The sequence below is a fragment of the Anguilla anguilla genome, chromosome 4, assembly GCF_013347855.1.
Source record: "Anguilla anguilla isolate fAngAng1 chromosome 4, fAngAng1.pri, whole genome shotgun sequence".
NCBI lineage: Eukaryota > Metazoa > Chordata > Actinopteri > Anguilliformes > Anguillidae > Anguilla > Anguilla anguilla.
In genome coordinates, this window is record NC_049204.1 from 19,623,595 (window position 1) to 19,649,124 (window position 25,530).

The 25,530-nt window shown below is 39.1% G+C and overlaps 1 protein-coding gene and 1 long non-coding RNA gene across 3 annotated transcripts in view; one reads left to right on the plus strand and one right to left on the minus strand.

Moving 5' to 3' along the window:
- The window catches only part of ofcc1 (orofacial cleft 1 candidate 1), an 88,365-nt gene that overhangs the window by 44,977 nt on the left and 17,858 nt on the right, over positions 1 to 25,530 (plus strand). For both annotated transcript variants that reach the window (XM_035412649.1, XM_035412651.1), the window contains 4 exons: positions 12,540 to 12,758; positions 15,250 to 15,502; positions 17,019 to 17,182; positions 21,461 to 21,620. In XM_035412649.1, coding sequence (XP_035268540.1) covers positions 12,540 to 12,758; positions 15,250 to 15,502; positions 17,019 to 17,182; positions 21,461 to 21,620 — 796 coding nt within the window. The remainder of the gene's footprint in view (positions 1 to 12,539; positions 12,759 to 15,249; positions 15,503 to 17,018; positions 17,183 to 21,460; positions 21,621 to 25,530) is intronic.
- LOC118224851 lies at positions 5,108 to 8,959 on the minus strand. Its single transcript, XR_004764710.1, has 4 exons — positions 8,716 to 8,959; positions 7,549 to 7,677; positions 5,559 to 5,972; positions 5,108 to 5,475 (listed from the first exon to the last, which is right to left on the minus strand). It is a non-coding gene; the product is annotated as an uncharacterized LOC118224851 (long non-coding RNA).

Here is a 25,530-nt window from a genome sequence, read left to right on the forward strand (position 1 = left end):
CTTATGGGAAATAACGAAAATGCTAATAGACATCCATTTTTGTTTCTGTTCTTTAATGCAAGACTGCATAAACTGATTAGTTCGCAATTACATATTTTGCCGTGTGAATTTTTATATTTTATGCTCTGTGCATAGATCTGCTGGCATCTGTATGATGTCATAAGAGGAATGGTTACATATACAATGATCTAATATGCCAGAAACCTTTAGACTTTAGAGCCACAACTGTGAGCACCTTGTGGCAGAAAATGTACTAGTATGTATATAGAGAAAAGGTAAAAAAAAAAAAAAAATAGCAATGAAGCTTCTGTACACTGTACATTTGTTTTGGAGGAAGATGTGCTGAATCAGTCTGTATATTCCAGCTGAGCAATTAAAAATGAACATGCATCAGGTATACTTAAATTTTACTTTCTTTGACCACTTTAAAGCTTGTGACAAAATTGTAAACAAGGCAGAGTTGGAAGAGGGTTTTTGACATTTTTATACCGTCTTCATATCAATTTGTGCAGCATATGTATAATTTTGAATTCATTTTCTGATAATTGAGGGATATTACTGCCATCTAGAGAACCACCAGAGACTGCTTTCAGCCTTGGGAGTGTTGTTCTTCAAACTACAGTAGATTTTTATGACATGTCAGTATGTGCTTCTCCGCAAGTTCTGACACTGACGTTTGTGACTACATACTGTGTGCATGCCTGTGTATTTTCTTCAGTAACCCATATGATTTTATGTTTTCAAAGGCATGTTGTTCAGATGACATACTGTACATAGTTTGAAAATTAGCAATGATGAATACAGTATAACTGTTCATATATTTCACTTTCATATAAAAATGTGCACCCCCAATTCGGATTGCATTTTTGGTTAAGGTTCAAGATATACAGCAGGAGCTCGAGGAAGTATTTAAAACAAAAACAAAGATATACATAAGTGCTCCTTTCTGCTTCGATATGTATGGCTGTTAAATTTAAACTCGGGGTGCGAGCATATTTGGTCAGTGCTGAAAGAAGTCATTTGTTGGTGGGGTTATTGACAGAGCTGCTGGTTAAAGTGCCTCGGTGTGTGTGAATTACGGTTTCACGCCCTGCTGAGGAGTGCCTGTCAGCGCTAAGTGATTTACATTTCACTGTGGCATTCTGGATACGGCTCTGAAGTTTCTGCGTTTATCCGTACAGCTTAGTGTGCCAGGTGCCAGCAGGTATGGAATACGCACACCCACAGCGATGCCTGTTCCAGAAGCTGTCCATGCAGAGTCACACTGTATTAGAAGGGGACGTGGAGAAACACTGAATGGCACATAATGGCGTTCCACACACACAAAGAATTTGTGGAATATTTTTAGGAATTATTAAAAGGCTGCAGTATATTTATGAAGAAAATTCTCTGAATGCCATACCTCCTACAGTGAAAGCAGTTCATAAATATCATTTGATATATTTTCACTTGGTTGGATTGTAAAACTAGCTCACGGTTTCCTGTCTCTCAGTTTGAGTATATTTCTCCTGTTTTTTTTCCTTCTGGATTTACATATCAAAAAGTGAGCTGTTCGTTACCAACCTCAAAAGCGACTTAACGAAATAAATATCCATGGCACGATAATAACCGTAAACCATAAATTACAATTTCAAAGAAAACACAATACGGTACAGTGCAAGTATTGAGTATTGACAATAGCAGTCAATTTTAGCAAGATGAATCGACTATGAAAATTCAGCAGGAATCATTTTGTGGAGCTTTCTGTACAGTCGTGATCTGTTTGAAGAAACATGAAAGGTATTCTGTGACCCTCCACCTTATTTGATGTCTGCACGTCTTAACAACATTTCTTGAGAAATGTAAACGAGGAATATTAAAGCGTTTGATTAAATCCACTGTTATTCAGAAAGCCATCTTGAAGCCATAATTGCTTGTATATTAATTATTTGTGAACAAAATAATTCCTATTGCCTAGTGTCTATTCAATATAAAACAAATGCTGCTTGTTATATTACGTGCAATGATTATATTCCTAACGTGGGGATTTTGATACAAAGCCTTTACTGGGCAGTTACTGTAAATTATGTGTATGTGTATGTTTTTGAAGTGCAGCCATTTATGATGAGCAACCATCCTCCAATTTGGAGGTCTTCACCAGATATTCTCACTTTGTTGATGACACGGCATATTTATGTAAAATTAAGCCTGGGTAACTACATGTAATGAGTAATCTTGTCTGGTTTGCAAGAAGTATTTTTGGAAATTTATCATTAAATTGATCAGCTAAATCTTTTGATTGGAAGATTCATATCATCCGCAGGCTATCCACCAATGTTAATACTTCATTTTTTTATGTTTATGTGTTTGTTCGTTAATTAGTCTATGGTGCATGTTTCAGCAATGTTATCAAACGGAAAAAAAAATTTCTCTCGTTTTGGGGAAACCTGTTTTAATCAAACTCACTTTCACATAACAATTAGATCTAATTAGCCCAATTATCAAGACTCTAATTACACTGAAATGTACCCCCTAAATCTCATATCAATTATATCTGTGACTTTTCTTGTTAGAAAAAGGAAAAAAAGGAGAAGAAAAGGAGAAATATAACTGTGGCTTGGCCTCCAGAGGCAGCAAGATGCTGTCTTCCTTCATGTTCCTCTTTGTATTTCTCAGTAACAAGCATTCTGTGAGTTTTACTTCATTATTTTAACATGTTTTATACTGTGTTTAATATCTTTTCCAATGGTCGTAGATTGTGCAAAAAAATAAAGGAGTGGTTATACTGCAGTCCTATTACACGAATAGACATGAAAACAAGAAAAGTTCCCCATGAAAATATGTTTATTATTATACATTTTTTACGGTACATTCTGTAACTGAAGAGATAACAGTCTCGTTGAAAAACATTGCTTAGCAGATGCAACAAAAAAGGTTACACTCATATTGGTTCATGTTTGTTTGCCATGGCTGTTTCCCTTTGGCCAATTATGGGTGTTGGTGTATTTGCAAAAGGGCAGTATGTACTGCAGCAGTCCTATAGAATAACATACATCTTGCTGAACAGTTATGGACTTCAGACATGAAAGGCCTCTGTTTGTACTGCCTTTCATCAGAGGAACCTAACCACTGAAACACATGATTGCTTGACCTTTTACCTCCTGAATTTATTCCCAGCCGCTCCAGCTAGTTTGATACACTGAGCTGATTCAAACATACTCTATATATAAGACAGTTGGATATTATGAAATATATAAATAATTTATTCAATTTGTTTTTAATAATTTTTCCAATTTTGTCTTACCAACAGTAACTCAATGACATAGACTGCTGTTTGTGATAAGATGTACAAACTTGTCATGCAATACTTGCAGGTTCAATCAGCGATCAAGCATTATATTTTGCGCAGTAGCCTAGACATTATTCATTATCCAACATAGCAAAAAGAGAGGCAATGTTATCTATTTAATTGAGCTGCATTCAATACGTCTTGCCTTAACTGTGTTTTTAGCAGTTTGTTGTGACTGACTGCATGCTGCATCCAACTGGACTAATAAACAACCCCCTCAGCCGCCATTCCTCGGAGCTGGAATCAGTCAGAAATTTCGAACTGTTCTTAGAACGTAAAAAAATTGTAAAGTCGACAAGAACAAAGTGACCTATTTTTCAGTCTTCAGATGTTGAGAATCCATTTTCCACTTGTTCCTGGGCTGCCTCCATGCGCGAGTCCCTGCTACTCCGTCCGCGCGTATCAGCGCTGGCTACAAACCACCACGGGGTCAGGATCAAGACTTCTCTGGAGCTAGGGGAGGGAATCTCTCTCCTTTTGTCTGTCATTCACGCTGCTCCCTGCTCGCGAACACTCTGAAGCGAGGGCCCTGTCTTCCTGGATACATCCTGCTCTTATTGTTGTTGGAAACGGATCGCGTGGCGTCGTTAAATTGATAAGATCCAGGCATTGCGGTTTTGGGAACGAGGGCAGGGACGTAAATTCACATTTGTTTATTTGTGATGCACTGCGCAGCGCAGCTGCAGGTGCTTGAAAACAGACGAGAGGAGGAGGAGAGGAACAAGAGCAGAACCCGCAAAACTGCGCGGCAACCGTCAGCCGGTATCTGCATCCGGCGGCGCAGGGAAGCTGATCCTATTGAAACCGAGCAGAGGTCAATCAATTCTGATGTAATTCGGCGCGGGTGCGGACCGAGGCGGTGGTGGTCACCCCCCGTTCCTAGGGCTTCGTTTCTGCACTCGGAGGCAGGAAGGGGAGGTGAGGCCGCGGCGTGGCCCCCCGAGCGGCTCCAGCGCAGATGTTGGCCTCACCTCTCTCGCTCGGGGTGGATGTGCTCACTTCAAGCAAATCAAAGCTGTCAGCTCTGACAGGGGCCTGCTCCGACGCTATTGGCTGGGCCGGGGCGAGGTGGGCGGGTGATTTGTAACGGGCTTGGCGCGGCCCCGCTGACTGGCCGTGTTAGATGTGCTGCGTTTCCCACAGCCTCCTGATCGCGCGGCGGAGGGAGACGTGTCGCGCGCCCCGCAGGGTCACCCCAGGGGGCAGGAGGGCAGGCCTTTGTGCCTTTCCCCTTCAGCTCGGTCTGAAACTTAGCGTGGCTCCTGTGTGTTTCGCATGCTAGAAAACCAGCTATTGTTTTCCTGCCTTGATTTGATTTGGTTATTCTTCAGCTTTGAATGGTATACGGTTTTGTAGTTGAGTAAAATTGTGCATTTTTCTCTGACCGTGAATGTCAAAAGGCACTTATATTTAATTTTTAAATTATTTTAAAGTAAAAAAAGTATTTAATTTTTATATAACATGTCGTTTTTTGGAGCCTATGGCATTGTAAAATCAAGATACATGTATGAAAATGCATCCCTGAGAAAGTGTTTGGGTTTACTTACATTACCAAACACAAATGTAGTACTGTAGAAGGCCTGCAATGCAAAGTGATATGCATGTGCTCTCCAAACAAACACTTCAACTGGGTTTATGTTTTTTGAAGGACCCCTAAAGGACAACTTTAGGGGTCCTTCAAAAGAAAAAAAATATATACATTCACATAGTAGAGAGTATTTGTTTCCACAATGCATATTAAATTATTACTGTTTGCAAAAAAAGAAATCAATATTATTTGGCTTGAGAAAACCTTAAGCGAGATTAATTTCCATTCATTTCAAATATCGCCACATTCCCAAGCCTGTGTTCGTCAACTTGAACAAACAAAAATTGATCTCTGAACAGCCCTTCTGAACCATTGTCCTAAATGCACATCCATTGTGTATTGTCTGTCGAACTGCAGTATTCTGGAACCGTAGCCTGACCTTTAACCCCGCTGGCGAGACACGCCTCTCCAGCCGTCTGATCTGCTTCAGTCCCATTACACCCAACGTGTACAGCAGGGCTTTCTCTTCCCCACTGTTTCTCCGGGTACTGATACAATTTGTTCTGCATTGTTTGGCTGCTGAATGGACAGGAACTGATCCCTTTGAAGTTGTACAGTCCTACAGAAAAAAAACAAAAAAACAAACAAATGCTGATCTTGGTAATCTCGCATAGCTAATAACGTGGAAAGAAAGGTGATTACCAAATGAGAAAGGAGGCTTTAATGGCTCGCCGTTTTTGTCTTCCCCTCTGAGTCTCTGATGAGGCTGAGGGGTGGGGGGTGGGGGGCGGTGAAAAGTGGCGCTGTCTGCATCTTGTCTGATTCTTTGCTCGGCTGCCCGGTCCCCGGGTGGAGATCCAACCCCAAATCGTCTTGGGGGGGGTCCGCAGCCAGCTCGCCCCATAGAGCGGGGATTAGAGCGAGCCTGCCGCACCTCCTGATTGAAGGGACGCCGTCTCTGCGGGCGCGGGCTCCTCGAACGGGACGTGCGTTGCGGCGGCGATAAGAAGGCTGCGGGGAGCGCGCTCAGTGGCACGGGGCCGGTTCGCCCGTCTGGCGCGCGGTTTCGGCCTCACAGGTGTGTTCGGCTGGCGGCTCTCTCTCTCCCCCCTCCCCCTGCAGTGATACATGCAAGACGGGACGCCATAATCGCATGTCGTCCTCCTGCGCTTCAGCTTGGGGAAATCACATAAATCGAATCAAGGAAGTCATAATTGCAGTAATGGCGCTTGTAATATGTAATCACATCCCGGCGTTGGGCAGCTGCTATCGCTCTGGCTTTCACTGCGACGGCCGTGATGCGACGGTCGCGTTACTGAATCCGAGGTAGCGCAAAAACCCAATAAGAAACTTTAATACAGAGGATTACATTAAAGGTCAAAGTGACACTTAGGGTGTGGAATGCGATCTCCATGAATGTTGTGTTTAAGGGAGGACAGGGAAAGACCTGGAGTCTTTGTCCCCGGTGCTCGATAATCCGGTGGTTTCAGAACCTTTATTAATCGCTGGGGGATCTGCCATTCCCTCGGTTCTAAATCCTCCGGTGCTGTTGAATGGGTCTATAAAACTTGACTTGTTGCATTTATTAAAATAGCTACCTCACATACACAAAATGATCTGCTCACGCGGGGCAGCCCGCAGAACCGTAATGGGGTAGGGCGCTGAGCAGAGCCGCTTACCATCCAGCCTGCCGCTCCTACGCTGCCATTTATTGAGATTCCAACGCTTAACTACGTTCCTGCATATGAAAAGCACCTGCCAGCTATTAGTCAAACAAGGTTTTCTAATTAAATGGAACATCTTTTTTTTCAATACTTTTGATTAGGTTAGAGAGCTCCTGCTCCCATCTCCCACTCTCAGCTGCAAATAATTCTGATAATTTGGCAGAAAGGCATTACGATTCTAATTGCGCAATGTATCTAATTCTGCAGCTGAGTCACGTCATTACTTTCCTCTACAATACCCCAAATACCTGCTTGTCTCATATTTTCTCAATGAAACTGGGCTGTTGGTATCTTCCACTGCCAGCTAAATTTAGAAGGTAGTGCCTGTGGATCTGCAGATTTCAATCTAATTGCAGAACTGTAAAAGAAAAACTGTAAAATAAATCTGAAGAAATTAAATTGTTTAAAGCATAAGCACTCATTCAGGAAAACCCAGAAGGCATCCAAATCACTAAATCATCTGAAACCTTGTAACTGTAGTGATTTTTATTTTTTTATGTTTTTGGCTGTGGATGTGCTTTCATGCCAAGCTTGATGCAGTTATGCAGTTAAATTGGTGATAGATTTTTTGGTAGAATGCACTGCTCAGTGAAACAAACCTTGGGAAAGGAATGTTTTACCCTTCAGCCTTTTATCCTTTTAATTAGCAAATCATGTACCAAAATTATGATTTCTTTGTATATTTGCAATAGCAAGATGTGATCATTGTATGGTTACATTTTTGATACATCCAGATTCAAATGGCAGTTTTGCTGCTTGGCACTGTTCCACATTAAACCCAACATTTGCTACAGGTAATCAAGGGCGGGTTGCACCAACACTGAAGCCCTCACAGAGCTGCACTGAAGTATGATGCTCTTTCTGTCTACAGTGCTTCCTGACTACAAGAACCCAGTCACTGTACACATATCATTCTCATATGGTGACAATATCCCCGGCCTCGGTGAAACATTGTTCTGGTTAATTACCTCAAGGCTTGTAAAGCCAGTGTTTCCATTGCTAGCAGAAACAACAGCATTACATGGCATCCCTTGAAGCTTTGATTGAAGCCTGTTCACTTCTTGGTTTCAACACTTGCCATGTTTCACAAGGTTTTCCTGGGGGACAAATAAACCAAAGTAACACTTATAAACGCTACATTCTTCCCTCTGTTTTTTAAACACTGATATACTTTGTTTCCTACAGTATAATTTTGCTTTTTAACTTGAGTTTAGAGCTGACCACTGAGTTTAGACATTTTTTTCAAGCAAGAGTAGCTCACATTGATATCTTACTAACTTTACAGGTGTTTTCTCTCTGTGTCTTGCAAAATAAACAATAAACATGCCTTTTAATGTGCCAGTATGGTGTGAAAGAGTTGAGTGACAAACACAGTGTTTTTTACTGTGGCAAAAAATGGTTGTAGAAGAGACTTAGATAACTTCTTTTTCATCAAAGCCCATGTATAGAACTCTGTAGGACTATGAAATAGTCTAAGTATTTGCATCTAAGTATGCAAATATTCAAGCATACTTAGATGTGTCCTAAAATACTTTACTACTATACTGTGATACTTCTAATCTGATCTAATAGTTTTCCACCAGTAACTAAAGAAAACACAGCTGCTTCACCAGTCAGCAGTGCTGTGCTTGCTGATTATGGGCACTGTGTGAAAATTCACGTGTGGAAATATGGAAACATTCTGAGTTAGACAATATTTTTATAAGTCTTTGTGTATTGGTTCTGTCACGGTCAACACTCAGGCTAGGAATACTTTATTGCTTTCACTTTACACAAGCTTACTTTATTTATTCGTTCTTGATGGGTAGGGGGAATAACAAGTGTGTGGGACATAATGCACCTGATTAAGTGTTTGTGTTGCAGTAATTTGGAGATGAGATAAAATTTAATTCTAAAATACAAGTGCCGCAGTTTGTTAATGTAACTCATCATAAGATGTCAGATCTTAATCTTAATGATATGTACGTACGCTGAATGGTAACTTAATATCTGAAAGTGGATTCACAAATAAGGGTTAATACGGACTTTGCATTTGCTTTTTCAAACGTAATAAGCCAAGTGTTTGTGTGTTTTAGTTAACACCAATAATCAGTTTTGATCTGTCTCTTAACTCAAACCTTTGCAAAAATATTTACCTTTTCTGCAAATTCTTCGTTGCTGCTGCACGAGGTCCTCGTAGATTTTCAACTGTAAACAGAAGAACTCTCGTCTTCCCTGTGCCTTTTTCAGTCTGAACTTTAGACTGTGTGAAACATTTGCTTTTCTGGACATGACCTACAGTAAACAGAACTACGGCACACAGGATGCACACAAACACAAATGGCAGCATTCGTTGTGGACGAAGTGCGCCTTTTTTTCCGACAGCATTCATTCACTGAAAGCGGCAATGTTAGAAAAATAGTTTCTGGCATATTCAAAAAAAAAAAAAAAAAAAACAATGCCCATGGCCTAAATAAAAAAAAGTGACAGAAAATAACTTAATCCTCAAAATAAAGGATAAGTCCAGTCTTTAAGTGGCTCCAGATTTAGAGCTTTAACCAAAGGCAAAAATATTTCTCAGGGTTACCTTCATGCTCTCTTCCCTGCAGCCATCTCAACATAAATCTGCTGGAAACTCAACGCCAATGCTTTGCTTAAAGTCCATCATCACCAATACCAACTTAAAGGCTTAATGCTTGTTACCACTTGCTGTTCACTTCATGCTATTTTTAAAGAGCATTAGTTCCATTTCCATGTTATATAACTAAGAATGATCAAAGAGATACTTTCTTCTGTAGCATATCTAGGATAAAGGTCAATGAAATACTCCTTTAGTTTTTTTAATGAAGTAGCACAATGTTTCATAGAGGCAATGTCTATGATAGACAATGCATGTACATTTGTGGTGTGTGTGTCTGAAATTGCCTGTTTTGACCTTATTTGCAATATGTGAAGAGGTGTGAAGTCATGAAAATTGTTTTCAGTGGTATTTAATCATTTACGAGAAGTGATATTACAACAGTGAACTACTCAGAAGGTGCATGTGTAGGACGACACAAAAATATTGACTGTCAATTTACAGTAAATTACTGATTTAATAATTGCTGTACTTTTACAGTAAGCTTCACAGTAATTTACTGTTAACCAATTAGTAGTTATTTCCTGTAACATATTCTAATTAAATGACAACTATATACTGCCATTTCACATTAGACCATTACTACTGTGATATAGCTGTGTACAAGTGTAGAATTACAGTAATCAACTGCTTCTGAATTGCAGTAATCACCTGTATTTTCACAAATCAGCTGTAAAATGAATGTAACTCAGTAGCTAGAAATTTACTGTAAAAGTAGTTTGTATTGTTACATATTGTAAATTTTACAGTGTAATGTAATTTGACAACACCTTTTTGAATCAAGTAAAAAATTAAAACATAGACAATATCCATTTTACATATTAAGCAGTTTTTTATGGTATCAAAATTTATGACACCATAAATAATTTATTAGAAGCTTATACAATGACAACCGCATACTAACAGGTTCTTTTAAATATTTTTTTATTATGCAAGACAATGTAAATGTCTGTTTTAAATGTTACTGTACAACTGCAATAACACTGAAACCTTCACCATGATTTTCAACAAAAAATTTAATTAAATTAGGTCGACCCTGAAATCCAATCTTAGACGTGCAAACTCCTTCTGTTGCTCCACACTTCCATGTCATGTCATTATAATTTAATTCATCACACAACAACAGCCTGATAAGGCTGGCTCGTCAAAAGCATTGCAATTGAAAAACACTCAATTAACCTGAGAAGTTGACTAATAATTTCTGTATAAAATTACGTTAAATCACGCAGTGCCCACTTCCCAAATAGTTCTACCTTAGCACTTTGATATCGGATATCGGTTGCTCACAAAACTCAAAACTTGTAAGCAATCTAATTTCTAAAGAAGTGTGCATTAATTGCTCATCCATACATTCACGTAATGATCTTAGATTTCTCAGCTAACATGAAGATAACGTTTACTACCATAATCCAACACAGCACACTCCAGCTACAAAGCCTTAGCTACAAATGAAAGCACAGTTACAAGATTTTAAAATGTAGCTATATATTTAGCTAAATATATTACCGTAATAATGGGGAAGCCACTGTTAGCAAACCTATCTGAATGCTGAAATAACTTAATAATACTACTGCTTAATACTGTATCTGTCTGATAGTCAACTCCCAGTTTTCCGCAGGTACCGCATTGATAGATTTTAACTACAGCCGCAATATCCCATAATGCTGCATGGTCCAATTCAGTTCAAATTTCACCATTTTTTTGCTGTAGTGCTTACATTGATTTCTCAGTAATATTCAGATTACATTGTGAAATATTATTGTTAAGTCTTGTAAATTCCAGGTAACCACTGATTTCACAGAAAAAATGCTAATTACAGTAATTTACTAGGAAATATTGTAGTCTTGTAAAACTCCATTTTTGAGAGTGTAAATCTAAATTTACTCATTCCTACCTCCCTTTTTCTTGTTTTGTTATTTTATTTGGTTGAAGGTGTAAAGATGGAATATCTGTGGTGATTGCAGATTTCACATCAGGTTTTCTTTTAAAAGTCTCTTTGTTAAGGCAGCAAAAAAATAGTATTCATAAATCATGAACATCTTCATTACAAGGATGATTAAGTGAGGTTTTATTTACTAATTTTGGGAAATGTAAGCATAGCATAGCGTAGCATACTACAAACATCTCTGGTACATTTAATCCACTGGGTAACTTCACTAGTGTGGACATGCAGAAAATATGCTTATGAAAAAAAGGTTTTTGGTAGTTTGGTAAATTAACAACTGATTTCTTTATTGCAAGCATGTGAAAACAATATTGAACAAAATAGATATGTTTGAAATTGTAGTGCATCCTTGTAGGTTTTACGTTGTTTTCTCTGCAGCATTGTATTGTACTGCATGCTAACATGTATATTTGTCCCTAAACTGCTGACTCAGCATTCATAATAAGACTCCACTTTCAAAAGCTGAAAGTGATCTAATGTTCATCTTTTGAGAAACCTGATAACGTAAGATAATTTAACACTTCAGAAAGCGCATTCCTGGAGGGGTTGGAGATGTTCAGTTTAGTTTATTGTGACTTGATGTAAGAAATTGCTGGCAACATCCTGTGACTTAATTTTCTCCAAATTACACTCATTTGGACTCAAATGCAACAGTTCACTTGGTCGCTGAAAACAGCAATCTATTCTACCCACAACTATTTTACTCTTTAGGCAAAAAATGCAACGTATTTCCCTAGATGTATATCCTAGCTGCCAACTGCCAAGTTGCACAATTTGATTAAAACTAAAAATATCACCTGTAGTAAAGTAGACCTTTGTTTTTATCCAGCAGTGTTAGTTAAAATCATTTAGAACAAAGCAGGCTGTACACATATCTAAAATACTTACAGGTGAAAAATATATCAGTAAATGATAAGGTTCCTTTTTCCCTGCACACTGCTGTTGCTCTCAGTTGTTTTATTGTACAGTCACAAAGACAAGACTGTGATCATTCAGGTCATCATCAGGCGAATATCACAGATGCTGATGTATTTATGTGCCCATTTTGGCATCATGCGAGTAAATATATTTCAGTTAATTTAATTCACCCAATGTTTAGTGAAGTTACGGATACAGCATACAGTATAGCATATGCTTTTGAGGTGTGGTATGAGAATGATTTGGAAAGCTATTGTATTGGTCCTTAGCCTAATTGTTATAGTCTTTATTACCACCCCGACCCCCCCACCCCCACCCCCACCCCCCATTCCCACTGTATATGCTCCCACGCCTCTGAAACTGAGTCCCAGCCCTCCCCATGAAAGAGAATAGCTAAGCAGCGGCGCAGCCGCGGCGGAGGTGGGTGAGGAGGGGAGGAGCGGAGCGGCGGAGGCCTGACTCGGGCGCTCTGTTTCCAGGCCTCAGCAGTCCTGCGGCAGGCGGGCCGGCGGAGCGGCTGCTGAGCACACACATTTGGCTCTCCGCATGTTCCTGTCAGAGCTGGGCCTGTCACAGTGGCGCTCTCCAGAGTTCTGCTTCATTATGCTGCTCCTCGCTTTGATCTGGTTTGTGAGGCTCTACCTGCATTACTGCAGCCAATGGCTCTTCCTCCAGGCCATCGCAGTTCCTGTCAACAAGTGAGTGTGCTTCCTTTGATATGCTTGTGCGCACCAAGCTCGAGAGAGAGAGAGAGAGAGAGAGTAAAAGAGAGAGAGAGAGAGAGTTCTTCAGCAGCATGTTTACAACACCCCAGACTGATTCATTACCGTTACTTTGTGCTCCTGAGAAAATGAGCCCTTTTACCAGAATTACCGGATTGTGACAAAAACCCTTAATGATGTGATGTGGGGAGTTACTTGTAATCCACTGGCCACTTCCTATAAGTGGTCATTAATTGGATCAATCGTTGTTTTGTACAGAGTCAGCATCTTTAAAAAGGGATAAACATAGTGAAACTTTTTAGGATATAGTCACCTTGTCATACTCAAATTTTAATAAAAATAAAATTTTAATTATATATATATATATATATATATATATATATATATATATATATATATATATATTACTGGCTTGTTTCTATAAAAATTGTAAGGAGATGTATTTGGAATGAATATCACTCAGTAGGGGTTAATATCAGTCTTTCTTTCTCTTTCTCACTCTCGTACAAACACACACACACACACACACACACACACATATATACCAGGTGCTATAGTCAGATGAGGCCAAAATAAAGGGGCCCCTTTTTAGATCAATTGCATAAGAACGGGAGATTTAGCCCAAAACCTGTTTACTTCTGCCAGAAAGTGGTCCCTCCAGCAAGACAATGACATGAAACAAAATCTCAAAATCAGCATAGAAATGGTTTTATGAAAAATAAATGTTTTGAAATGCATCAAAAAATCTTATTCTCTAGACTTATCAACACCCTATCAAAAACATGTGGTCTGAATTGAAGGCAGTCCATGAGTGCAAACCTATAGATATCAAAGTTCTGGAAAGGTTCTGCATCGAGGAATCATTCATGATCCCTCGAAAGTACTAATAATGGAGGTGCCAATAACAATGAAAACTTTTTATTAAATCTATAATTTAAAAAATATGTTATTTAGGTTGAAAGTACCATGTTTTCCATGCGGTGTATATAAGTAGTGGTGTGATTGTGTTAATTGTTTTCTGCAGCCTTTTTGCACATTTTTGCTGAAGGTGGCAATACCTTTGGACCTGACTCTTCGGTGTCTTTAGTGTACCTTTTAAATATTGACAGACAAAATGGTGACAGTGCAGACAACACCTGTTTTCACGACTGAGGACAAATGAAAATTCAAAACATGGAAATAAATTGGCCAGAACACATCCACTCGCAGATGACAAGTTCCACATGTCCTCTGTTCCCCTCCCAGCACTTCTCCCTACAATGGACAATGCTCATGACCACAGTGCTGTGACTGTCAAGGATTAGAAACATGACAGCCTCCCCGGGCCTCCGGATATCAGTGGGCCACTGAGCGGGTCCTTCAGGAGTGCGGGCGTCTCTCTCAGTGCCTGCATGGCTGTAATTAACCACCGTGCCCTCTCAGGCCGGCTTCTGCCAGACGCTGAGCTTGCATGCGCTCCAGGGGGAGAGTGGCGTTCACTCGGTCAGGTGTCCAAAAACATCAGGTCCGCCTGCGCATCAATTCGTAGCTGAGGGGAAATAATTCATTCCATTCTATGTGCACTTTGTTCTTTGAGGGTCAAACCAGATAATGTTTCCACACAGTGAATATGGAGCATTAAATCAAGCTGTATTTATTAAAACAACATTTTTTAGTGTGTTATACCAGATTATGCGCAGATGCAGTACTTTTTTTATGCAGACTCAGGACATGCGTTTCAAAGTAGCTTCCGATGTTGGAAGTTACGGAATGAAAGCTTCAAACTTAAACCATTTCAGAGACAAATTATTGGAATTTAGAAATGTAATCATGTTGAAAATGCATGATATTGACATTGTATGCACATGGTATTGACAAATTGTAGACATGGCAAAAGCCACAGCATACACAACAAAAAATAAAGTGTGGATCAGGGGAAAAGTCAAATGGACCGCAGTGGGTTTAATGGAGAGGATCTAAAAGTGAGTCCTCTCCCTCACTAAATCAGAAAGGAATTAATGGCCACAAAATGGACTCCACTCATACAACCACAGCTTGTAGATGGTAGATTAAGAAACTCATGAGCCTTGCTGTAAATTGAAGGGGCACAGACAACTTTCAGTGTTTTGGGCAAAATGTACAGTAAATTTCTCACCTATCTGCGAAATCAAATTCTCGCATCAGCACTGCTTTTTTGGAGATGTTTCCGGAACTACAATTTCTTTGCTGCGTGCATCAAAACTTCATGTCAGTTTCTTGTCAGTTTGTGATTTCGAAAAACGCACCTTTACAATAACAGAAGCTTTCAGGAAACAGTGTTCTGTTATTTACAACATGATTTCTAAGTTGAAAATGCAGAGCAAACCTGCAGCTGTGTGTAATCTGGTGGTGAAGCGGAGCGTGTTGTGCCTTTTAGCACAGCCTTCACGGCTATCTCTGTGTAAATGCTGTCTTCCCCCTACTCCCCGCTGCCCCCCCCCCCCTTCAGATTCCGGTTCCATCCTCACACCGTGGAACTCGTCTACCAGAATTCCTTGCTTCATACCCGCGAGGAGTTGGCGATGGTCGTGATCGGACCTCTGACCTTGAATGCAGTTACGTTACTTCTGGTTCTGATCAGATGGGGCTGTCAGCTAATATTTAGCTCATTCCCTTCCTTCTTGTCAAAGTTTATCATGGCTCTGGGAGTGTGGACAGTGCTCGACCCTCTGGCAGTCTTTGCTGTGGATGCAATCCTGGGGGTAAGTCACTTAAAATAACTTGGACACTTGTGCACTTTAAATAGAAGTTCACTTTATCTTGGCAAAGTGACTTTAGGAGGGAAAAAACAAGGTTAGATGCATGCCTTTTTGGCAGCTTTTTTTTGTTGTTGTCCATCTCCAAATGCTATGTGTCATTTTCAGTGATTGCAAATCGTTTTTAGATGTGTTGGTGAGAACCTATTTGTACCTCCAGCAATGTATCAAAAATTTCCGTTGCCTGGTCGGTGCATATGATTCATAGTGGTTTACAGCCACACTGTTAGATTACATCTCACTACTTAAATGCTGTACACTCTGCCCCACCATGCTTTAAATTCCGGTCGTCATATTCTAGCTTAAGAATATCATGAATCATAATGCACTAGATAGAGCAGGAATAAATACGATTTGTGGCTGGAATTCCTACTCAAATAAAAATAGATAGAGGAAGGTAATGTTCAAGCACCAGTCAGTCCATTTAAAAATGCATATTCATCTGTTTCTTGTAACGTCACGGTAAAACCTCACCACCATCTTCCTGGCCGTGAAAATCAAAATGCCTCAATGTGCTGCGCAGTTGGGTACAACAATAAAAATAAAAATGTGGAATTTTATTGCTTTCCCAAAGACCCTGATCGTCACATAAAATGGTTGGCTGCAATCAGGAGGGACAAACTGGAAGCTAACAGTACTCTCCGTAATGTGCGATGAACACTTTATATCAGGGATGCTAAGCTGGCTGGCTCGCACGGCAGTAACGTAACCTAAACCTGTATGTTTAACATGACTCACCTGGATGGCCTTTGTTAGCACTAACGTTAGGGTAAATATCAGTTGGTCTAACATTAATATTAACCCACTTCATAATATGGGATAATCGGTCTTATTAGGATTGTTTGGAATTTTGATGTTTATTCTTATCCCATTACCTGTGAGGTTGTCGATTGATAAATATTGTAACGTTGGTATGCTCACCTGGTTTCTGACCCTGTAATGAGCACCAGTCGTGTTATGCTAGCCTGTGCTTTTGGATAGCATTCAGCTACCTCCTGTTATCGTTTATGAAGCCAATTGGACTACCTTTTAGACTACCTTTTAGCTAGAGTAATGTCAGCCATTTTACCAGCCTAACTAGCATAGTTGTTGTGATTGAATTTTAGCTAGTTTTTTAGTTTCTGTAAATATTGTTTTTCACAGACGTTGAAATGCAGTTTTTGTATTCCCCGCCATTGTTCCCCTGCTGCTACGCAGCAAAAGACAGTCAGGAAAATGGCTGCCACAAACAAAAAGGTCACATGACTGAGACAGATGGATTGTAACGTATGAGCCGAGGCAGTTTCTGCTATGTTTTTAACGATTTTAGCGAATTCAAAAACGCTCTATTTCATAAAAAATACAGAGTACGCTCAGGCTGTTGCACCTTTAGGCCAAAGTCCTGGGCACATCCTTTTTCCCCTGAGTGCCACTGAGGTGTTGCAGGGCGTGACAGGAGCATGGTGGTCTCGTGTCTCTCCAGCGGCTGGCCTACAGTGCCGAGCAGCCCATGGCAGACGCCGCCAAGCTGTACTGGCACTTCCACCGAACTGAAAACTCAGGCGCGCCGGGGATACTGATCACACTCTTCCTCTACACCGTACTCTTCCTCTGCTCCATCACCATCCTCTACATCTACTTTTTCAGGTGAGAGGGGTTACTAACCTGCTGTGCTATTAGTGACTAATTTTGGGGGTCATTCTGTCTAACTGCTGTAATGCATGTCTTACAGCTTCAGAGTAAGCATGTATTACATCTTCTTGGGTATTTTAATGGTGTATTTTAATCAGGTTACGTCTTACATCTCTCAAATAGCGTTGAATACAAAAATACAAGAAGTCTTCCAGGGAAGCCTCAGACAAATTACTCCATTAACATCATTTGTGGCTAACCTCCTGCAAAAAGTATTAATATGGACAGGCCTAACATTTTCCCTACAGTGAACAAGAGCTGGATCATTTCTGCACTGCATTGCATACTACAGGACTAGGACACTGGAGTCTGAGATCACTGTAACTGATACATACATACGATTACATTACACACTGATAATGGCCACAGGTATTACAAACAGGTAGGACAGAGGGGAAGATTTTCTTATCTTTTACTCATGTTTCCAGTATCTCATTTTGTGAAAATATGCAATTCCATCCTTCACAATGTACGGTACTAAAACATAAAATATTTAGATAAGATGAAAAAGAGAGAAATATAGACATCTTCAATGTAGTTGCCATGCATAAGTTTTATTTTGTGTTTTTGGTCCTAGAAACACAAGGATTATTTGTTGTTTTTTTATTATGTTTTTTTTCTATTCAGAAAGGAGTTAGCTCTCCTCACTGTCATTTTGTACTTTGATGTTGACTTTGAATTTGTCTCTGACCTTCCTAGTGGCTGAAATGTGTCACAACACTTAAGCAAGCAGGAAGAGCCACCCAGAATTATGAATTATCATTGGATATTTTTGGAGTTTGAGCCTCCAGGGATGTTCTGCCAATGAAGAGCAGGGCCCCTCTGAAACGCTCCAAAGCTGTCTACAAGCCCCTACTCGTTCATAAATACATCTTTACAAGGCCTAGAGTTTTTTTTCTCATTCCACAAAGCAAACGTTGATTTAATCTGATTCGATCAGTCCTTTATTGTTACCATTTGCTGTTATAATCGTAACGGATAACCGTATTCAGTTCTGGGAATTCATTGAATTGTGCAGTGGGGGCACATCTAAAGGTAGCGTTTTCTTTAATTTTTTTTTTTTTTTGCATAAGAGTCATTTGCATAAAATGAATACATTCTGAGCGCATTGCTGCTTCTTGTCCTCTATGAATATTCAAATGGCTTGTTTATAAATATGCTGTTGGATGCTGGAATCTGTGAGTAGATACAGTGCTTTTTACATCCTGGGACACCTGCTGGTAGACCCACATGCCATACTGTCCCTAACCCTATGCCACTCGGGAGTGTTAGAACCCCACGATTAAGGCATCTGAATAGCATTAGAGACATATAGTATTATAAATATTAGGTTGGTTTTCGAGTAGACTTCACTCTCTCCCTAGAAAATGTTCACTGCTTCAGATTTACATTTGAACACATTATTATAATACATTTAATCTCAGACCACAAATTTTATTTTAGCTTTAATTATTGCTGTCTTTGCTTTAGGGGTGAGCAGCATCATCATGCACCCCAGTGTGTGACTGTTACACTTTATAATAACCCCACACTGTAAAAAAATATGTTTTGTACTCACATTAATAAACAACAACAGTAATATGTGATCCGCAGCACACAATAAAAGTAATCCTTATTGAATTAATCAGTTTTCCTTCTGGAAATATTAGGTAAAGGGTGACATCTAATTTCTGTAAGCACTGTTTATCAGGTTTGACTAAATGGGCAATATTAAAACAGGAGCTCAGAATAATGACTTCTGCCACTCACAGGGATGTGGGTTCTATTGAATGTAGGGCAGGGAGCTGAGGAGGGCTGATAATTTTATGGGTTACAAATTCCTATTGGCTGTCAGGAAGAGCTGTGACACAGCGTGTGACCTATTTCTAAAAAAAAACCCCGGGGCTATACGTATAGATAGAATGAACTGTTATCCTTTTTTAATTACATTTTAGGCAGGCCTGATTCATTCGCTGCAAAATATTTTACTGATTTTTCATCCAAAACCTCGCAAATAAAGGGTATGTGATGTGACAGTGATAGTAACATTATTGCATTAAAATGATTACAAGGTAAACCCCTTCCATTTTAATGGACGACGAAAGGGCTGGTCTCCCGGTTCTTTGAGTGCGTCCGTACCAACCAGACTGCTGTCTGTCTGTGAGGCTCAGGGGCTGAAGCAGAAAGATAGATACGAAATATGTCAGCCATGAATGTGTCCCTTTTTTCCCTGTTATCTTCAGTCCCCATTTGTGGTGAACCTGCTGCACAGAGACAGTCTGGGTGAACGCTGTGTAAAATCCATACTGCCCAGCTGTCTTTCACTCATCAATTGAGTTATTTGTGTGTGTGTGTGTGTAACCTATTGTAGTAATACACAAGGGAAGCAGTGATGCAGAGTATGTGGATTACATACAGACATTACATGGACTACTGTCCAGGGAAGAAATGGCTTCAAGCAGGGATTCACATGTAGCAGGGAACAATCACTTTTGTTTTGTGCTTCAAAGAAAGCAGAAAATCTTAGAATTTTTTGGGATGGAACAATGAATAAATTTGTAGATTTTAACTTATTGGATTTGGATTTTTTTTCCCCCTCATTGTTCTTAATTCCCAGAAGCCCCTCCATTGCATTTGTTTTGAAAGTTATGTAAATCTCTGTTTTGCCAGTGTCTTGTTTGTTATTGGTGCTTTTAGAAACACTCCACCATAACAACACTTATCGCAGGAATTGATCAACAGTGATGATGTGTTCAGACAAAACGTCACAGACAATGCATTTTTTCACGGCACTGTTTTTGAAGTGGCTTTTGGAAAATGGGCTGAGAGTGCCAGGCATTCACTGCTCTCCATGCGTAGTCTCCGGTCTGTTTACAGTTTATTTGCATTCCCTTTTACATGCTTGAAAGCATCTGTTCAAACATTGCACAACATTGTAACTCACAAGGCTTGTTTCATGGAGTGCTTTCCATGGAAAGCATACAATATTTCCTGTTACAATGCCGTATTCAGGATAACAGTAAAACTCATCCTCTATCCTTAATCAAAACTTAAAAATGCAGTATGTATGTTTCTAAATGTACCGATTTTTAGATATGCATGTTGAAGTTTAAGTGACTTGTTTGCCAGAAAATCTCTTTTCTGAAGTTTTATTATTCATGATTTGGTGTCAGCATGTGACATTCTCCCTCTTTACTGCATGAGCGATGAATGGCCATTTGATTTATAACTCACTGCGAGAATTCATTTTTTTTCCATCTTCATACAGTAAAACATGTACAGGTGGTGGTTTGAGCTTTTAAGCCAATTTTTAATTGTAATGTTAATGTTTCATAACTCCATATCAGTGTATTCCTGTCTGACTCCAGTGCCCAGAATGCATTGCAAAACTAGCTATGACCTTTGTGCCATTTATCAGTAGACTAGCACACTGATTCAGTGGATGAAATGGGTTTAAAGCAGCAGTGTAAAAAGCTTAGATAATATTGATTGCATAGCTAAGTATCTGTATTATATGTTGTTTTTTCAATAATACATAACAACAACCTTTTGAAATTTGTATTTCAGATTTTAAAATAGTGTATGTTTTCAAAAGGAATAATATGCATTTCATTGTAGACGCTTGCTAAAGTAAAGCTAATGTGCCATATAAAATATATGACCAAAATTATCTGGACACCCTTTGGTCTGGGGCTGTTTTTCATGGTTTGGGCCTCAGTTTGAGGAAGGCTCTTTTCTTTTTCAGCATGACAATTCCCCTGGGCACACAGCAAGGTCCATATAGAAATGGTTTTGTTGAGATTGGTATGGAAGAACTTTACTAGCCTGCACAGAGTACTGACCTCAACCCCATCCAACACCTTTGGGGTCAATTGGAAAGCCAACTGCGAGCGAGGCCTAATAGTCCAATCAGTGCCCGACCTCACTAATGCTCTTCTGGCTGAATGGAAACAAATCCCTGCAACAATGCTCCAACATCTAGTATAAAGCCTTCCCAGAAGAGTGGAGGTTGTTATTGCAGCAAGGGGTGGACCAACTCCATATTAATGCCCATAATTTTGGGTGAGATGTTCGATGTCAGGTGTCCACATACTTTTGACCATGTTGTGTATACAGTTTTTTATTTGTAGTGAAATTATTTATCATTGGACATTTGTTAGATCTTGTTTGATATTTGACCCTTAATGACCTTTAAGCTCTAAAACGATAATGCCTTGTGATCCTTTATAAGGAGGCCTGCCCTTCCCATTTCAGGCTACACAATGACGGCCGCATGCTTGACATCTTCCAGCGCTTGCACTCTAAAGAGGAAGCCTTCTTCATTCCACATGATCTGGAGTTGTCCAACCAGGAGCTGAGCTACATTGTGAAGAAGGCTGAGCAGTGGAGAGGATTCAATGGTGAGAGGAGGAAGGTGAGATCTTCTGTAGGAAGCACAGCTCCATTTTAATGAACAATATTCCTTTCACCGTTAAAATTATTTATATTACAGAGAACAAACACATCACTTGTTTGTATTGATCCATTGGAATGTCACACCTGAATCTCAACTTCTGTTCTTTTGTAAGGCTGGATTAGGCTGAAGTGTGTATGGTACATGCATGCTAATGGGGAATCCAATGATTAGTCATAGTGGAAACTGACACCGGCCCCAACTTTTCATCAAGGGATGTTAACAAAGATATTTAGGCTAAAAAGATACATAAAATAACCTTATTTTATATCATTATATTTTCCTTAGTTACATTTCAGAAAGCCAAGAATTCATCTCAGAGGTCTTTAACTTCATTCTAATTAGTACAAGATAATTACCAAAACAGAAACTCAGCTAGCGGGCTGCTTGATTAGTCTGTGGAAACCAATTTCCAAAGATATTTCATTAAAGAAAGGCTACTCAATCAACATGCACACTTTAGACGCAGACACTTGCATGTGCATGTATGTGGACAAATGCACTAAATTACCTTTAATATACCAACTCACTTGATAGGAAGTTTACTCTTAACAGCTTCTACTTCTGGGGGTTTTAATGTTTTAATTGGTGTAGAAACCCAATTAATATCTCTAAATATTTATGCACATCGACTGGAGTATTAGTAACCATGAAGCATGACACTGTAGGCGTGGCAATTTGTCATTTTTATCAGTGTTACCAATGTTCAGAAATCCACAGGGCCAGAACAATTGTCCAGCATTGGCCAACAGTAGTGGCTGAACACGGTTATCCATTGGGGCTGTTCTCATGTACCAGTCTGACCAGAACAGGCTGCTGACTGATGGTCACATGTTTGACTGTGTTAGGTGCATAACTGTGTGCCGGTAGTTGTTGATATATGGCCAGTTTGACCCTGCCACAGGTTGGCCAGTTTCTGACTGATGAGATACTGTTGAGGAAGTGTAGGGAGGTAGTACAGGGCCAACTCTGATGACTGACACATAAGTAAAGGTTGATAATAACACAACAAACAATGCAACAGTGTGGGTCTCTCATGGTGCCTGTCACAAATGGCCCACCCTGAGTCAAGGGAGTATTTCTCAGAAATAGATGTTTTGGGGAATTGGTTTAGGGTCATATTCTTGATGTATTACAATTATTTATTTTTCAAAACTATTGAACCGTATAAACTGGGGTTTATGAATTTTTTTACTTATTTTCATGCATTCCATGCTCTGTTGTTCAATGGGTGCACACACACACAATTTGTACAATAATAATACATCTACAGGACATCTCTTTATATGTCTCATATTTTGACAGTCCTGGAAAAATCGTAGTTTAGTCAGTGAATATATTATTTTCCCAAAGCAGAAGATGGGAGAGTTGAGTGATCCGTTCCCTTTAATTTCTCCTTTATAATCTTAATTGGCACCAACATACATCTTGTTTTTGCTATTCTGGTAATATTTCAAAGCCATTCATTAAATGGGACTGTTCCAAACCTGTTAGCCTATTTGTGTGAATATTTTTGGATGTCTTAGTAATCCACTCTTCTCAAATATAAGTAAATGGCTGTGTTTTCCCTGGAATGACAGGGTTGACAGGTATGGATCAGTGATATGAGTAAAAATAAGAGATAAATACAGATATTATTGTTTATGGTTACATATTGATTAAACAACATCAATAATATTGATCTTCTTTTCCATAATTTCCTCTACAAATGCTTTAACATTAAAATATTAGCCATATCCATAACCGAACAGAAACAAAAACTGCATTTCTTGAGCTGAAATAAAATGAAATATTAATGGAAGAAGGTTTACTTATAATATTTGTTTAAATACTTACAGTGCGCCATAAAGTCAGTGGTCACTGAAATTAATAGCCATACTATTAAAAAATTCTCATCATCATTACTCGAAGATAAAGCATTTTAAAGCACAGGAAGGCATTGGGATTCTCATAATGTAGTTGACTGCTTCTGGTGGTGTCTTCACACTATCCTGCCTGCTTTCTTGAGTGTTAGCCAGGGTTGAAGTTTGGCTGAGTTGAGCAGTATGCATAAATGTAGACGTAGATTGTTTTTTCTGAACTTAAGTATTTTTGATGGTGGTCAGTTGAGGTGATTGGGTACATTGCCATTGAATGAAATTTGATTGGGAGAAAACTGCCCTACCCCACTGTAGAAAGTTTAATTTACATTTATGGCAAAGTTTGTTTCTGATTAAGACAGTGTTCTATTTTTGCAGATGGCTTCTTGTAGTGCACTTCCTTGCAAATCAGCTTTACATATATTTTCCTGCATTACAACAATTACTGCATATTTCATATTGGCCCTAATTTGCCTTTATTAAACTGATAAAATGCTAACACATTAAACACATTTGCCAGTATGATGAAAATTTAAGGTTATTGCATTTTATGATTTTTACATTATTCAGGCAGGCGATTTTTCATTTAAATAAGATGGGCCTTGCCATTATTTCATAATTATTGTAGCAATTTCTCCATGCAAAAAAGGGTCACTTTCCTAACTCAGCAAAGACATATCCCTATTAAACTAATTTGCCTACATGCAAATTTTTGTCATTTTTCCCTCATTAACTATTTATCATAGACATGAAAAAATATATTCATGAAGGAGAGGGGAGCAGCCCGACAGAGCTGAAACTAATATTTTGCAACTCTAATGATTTTTTGCATCCTTAATTAGATAGAATAAGGTTGATATGATTAGGTCAGGATGTAGTGTTTTTCATTAAAAATACATTTCAGAAACTGTATTCGAAATGTGCCCCTGCAATTAAATAATGAATCCAACGCGTTTCTTATTATGGACCCAATTAATATCCAAGGGAAAAGCGTAATTTTAATAACAATGGGCCACAAGGCCTTCATTAGCTACAAAAAAAGAAAGGAAAAAGAACAGAAAGAAAATATATTCACAGGTACATTGGATCTTTCAAAAAGTTATGCAGACGTGAAAGTGAAAAATGAAGTTCCCATGGAAGGGACATGGTCACAGTGTTTATCACCTTATTTACTTTGCCAGAACAGCAACTTCTCTGATTTGTGTTATATAGTAGTATAATACAATGTTAAGGGCAACCCTGAAAGAGAACGTTTCAGTGAAACAAAATGTAATGCTTTTTATCATATGAATGTGTAAATATGAATGTGTCATAAGTAAATACACTTCTAAAATTATGGCATTGATGAAAAAGAGAGACAAGATTGGTACCAAAATACAAAATAAACCTGAGTGTTTTTGAATATTGGTGACAGATAGAAAAGTGGATATTTGTGGGTTTAATTCTTATAATTCTCACATATACGGAATAAACATCACACCGAAACTTAAGTCAAGATGTCAGGCAACTTTAAGCAGATTCCTTTTATATAGTACATGGTTTCCCTCGAGCAAAGAAACAATAAAAATAAGTCCACATTCAATAACAAATCTCCCAATGGCCTGTTATTATCGAACTTGTAATTTTCACAAGACGATCATAAAATATAATCAGATTTTTCTCGTAGCAATTAACTTTATAGTACAGCACGGTTTCTTCCGGGCCATACAATTGACATTATTACTGCTAACGTTAAATACAGCAACAATAGCGAGATCTATAAATAGAGACATTTGAATGAAACCGTTGAATAAAGACGGAAACTTTACCAGTATTCATACTACTCTGTACCCTTCCCTTGGCTAACTGCAGAAACTAAGCTGGAGTGGGCTTGGTTATTACTTGGATTGCAGACCTCCTGGGGAAAGAAAGGTTGCTACTGGAAGAGTTGTTGTTGGCCCTGTAGGGGGCACTCTTCCATCTGGAAATGGAAATCCATTGCCCCTGTACAGAGATGGGGATAAAGCGCTGTA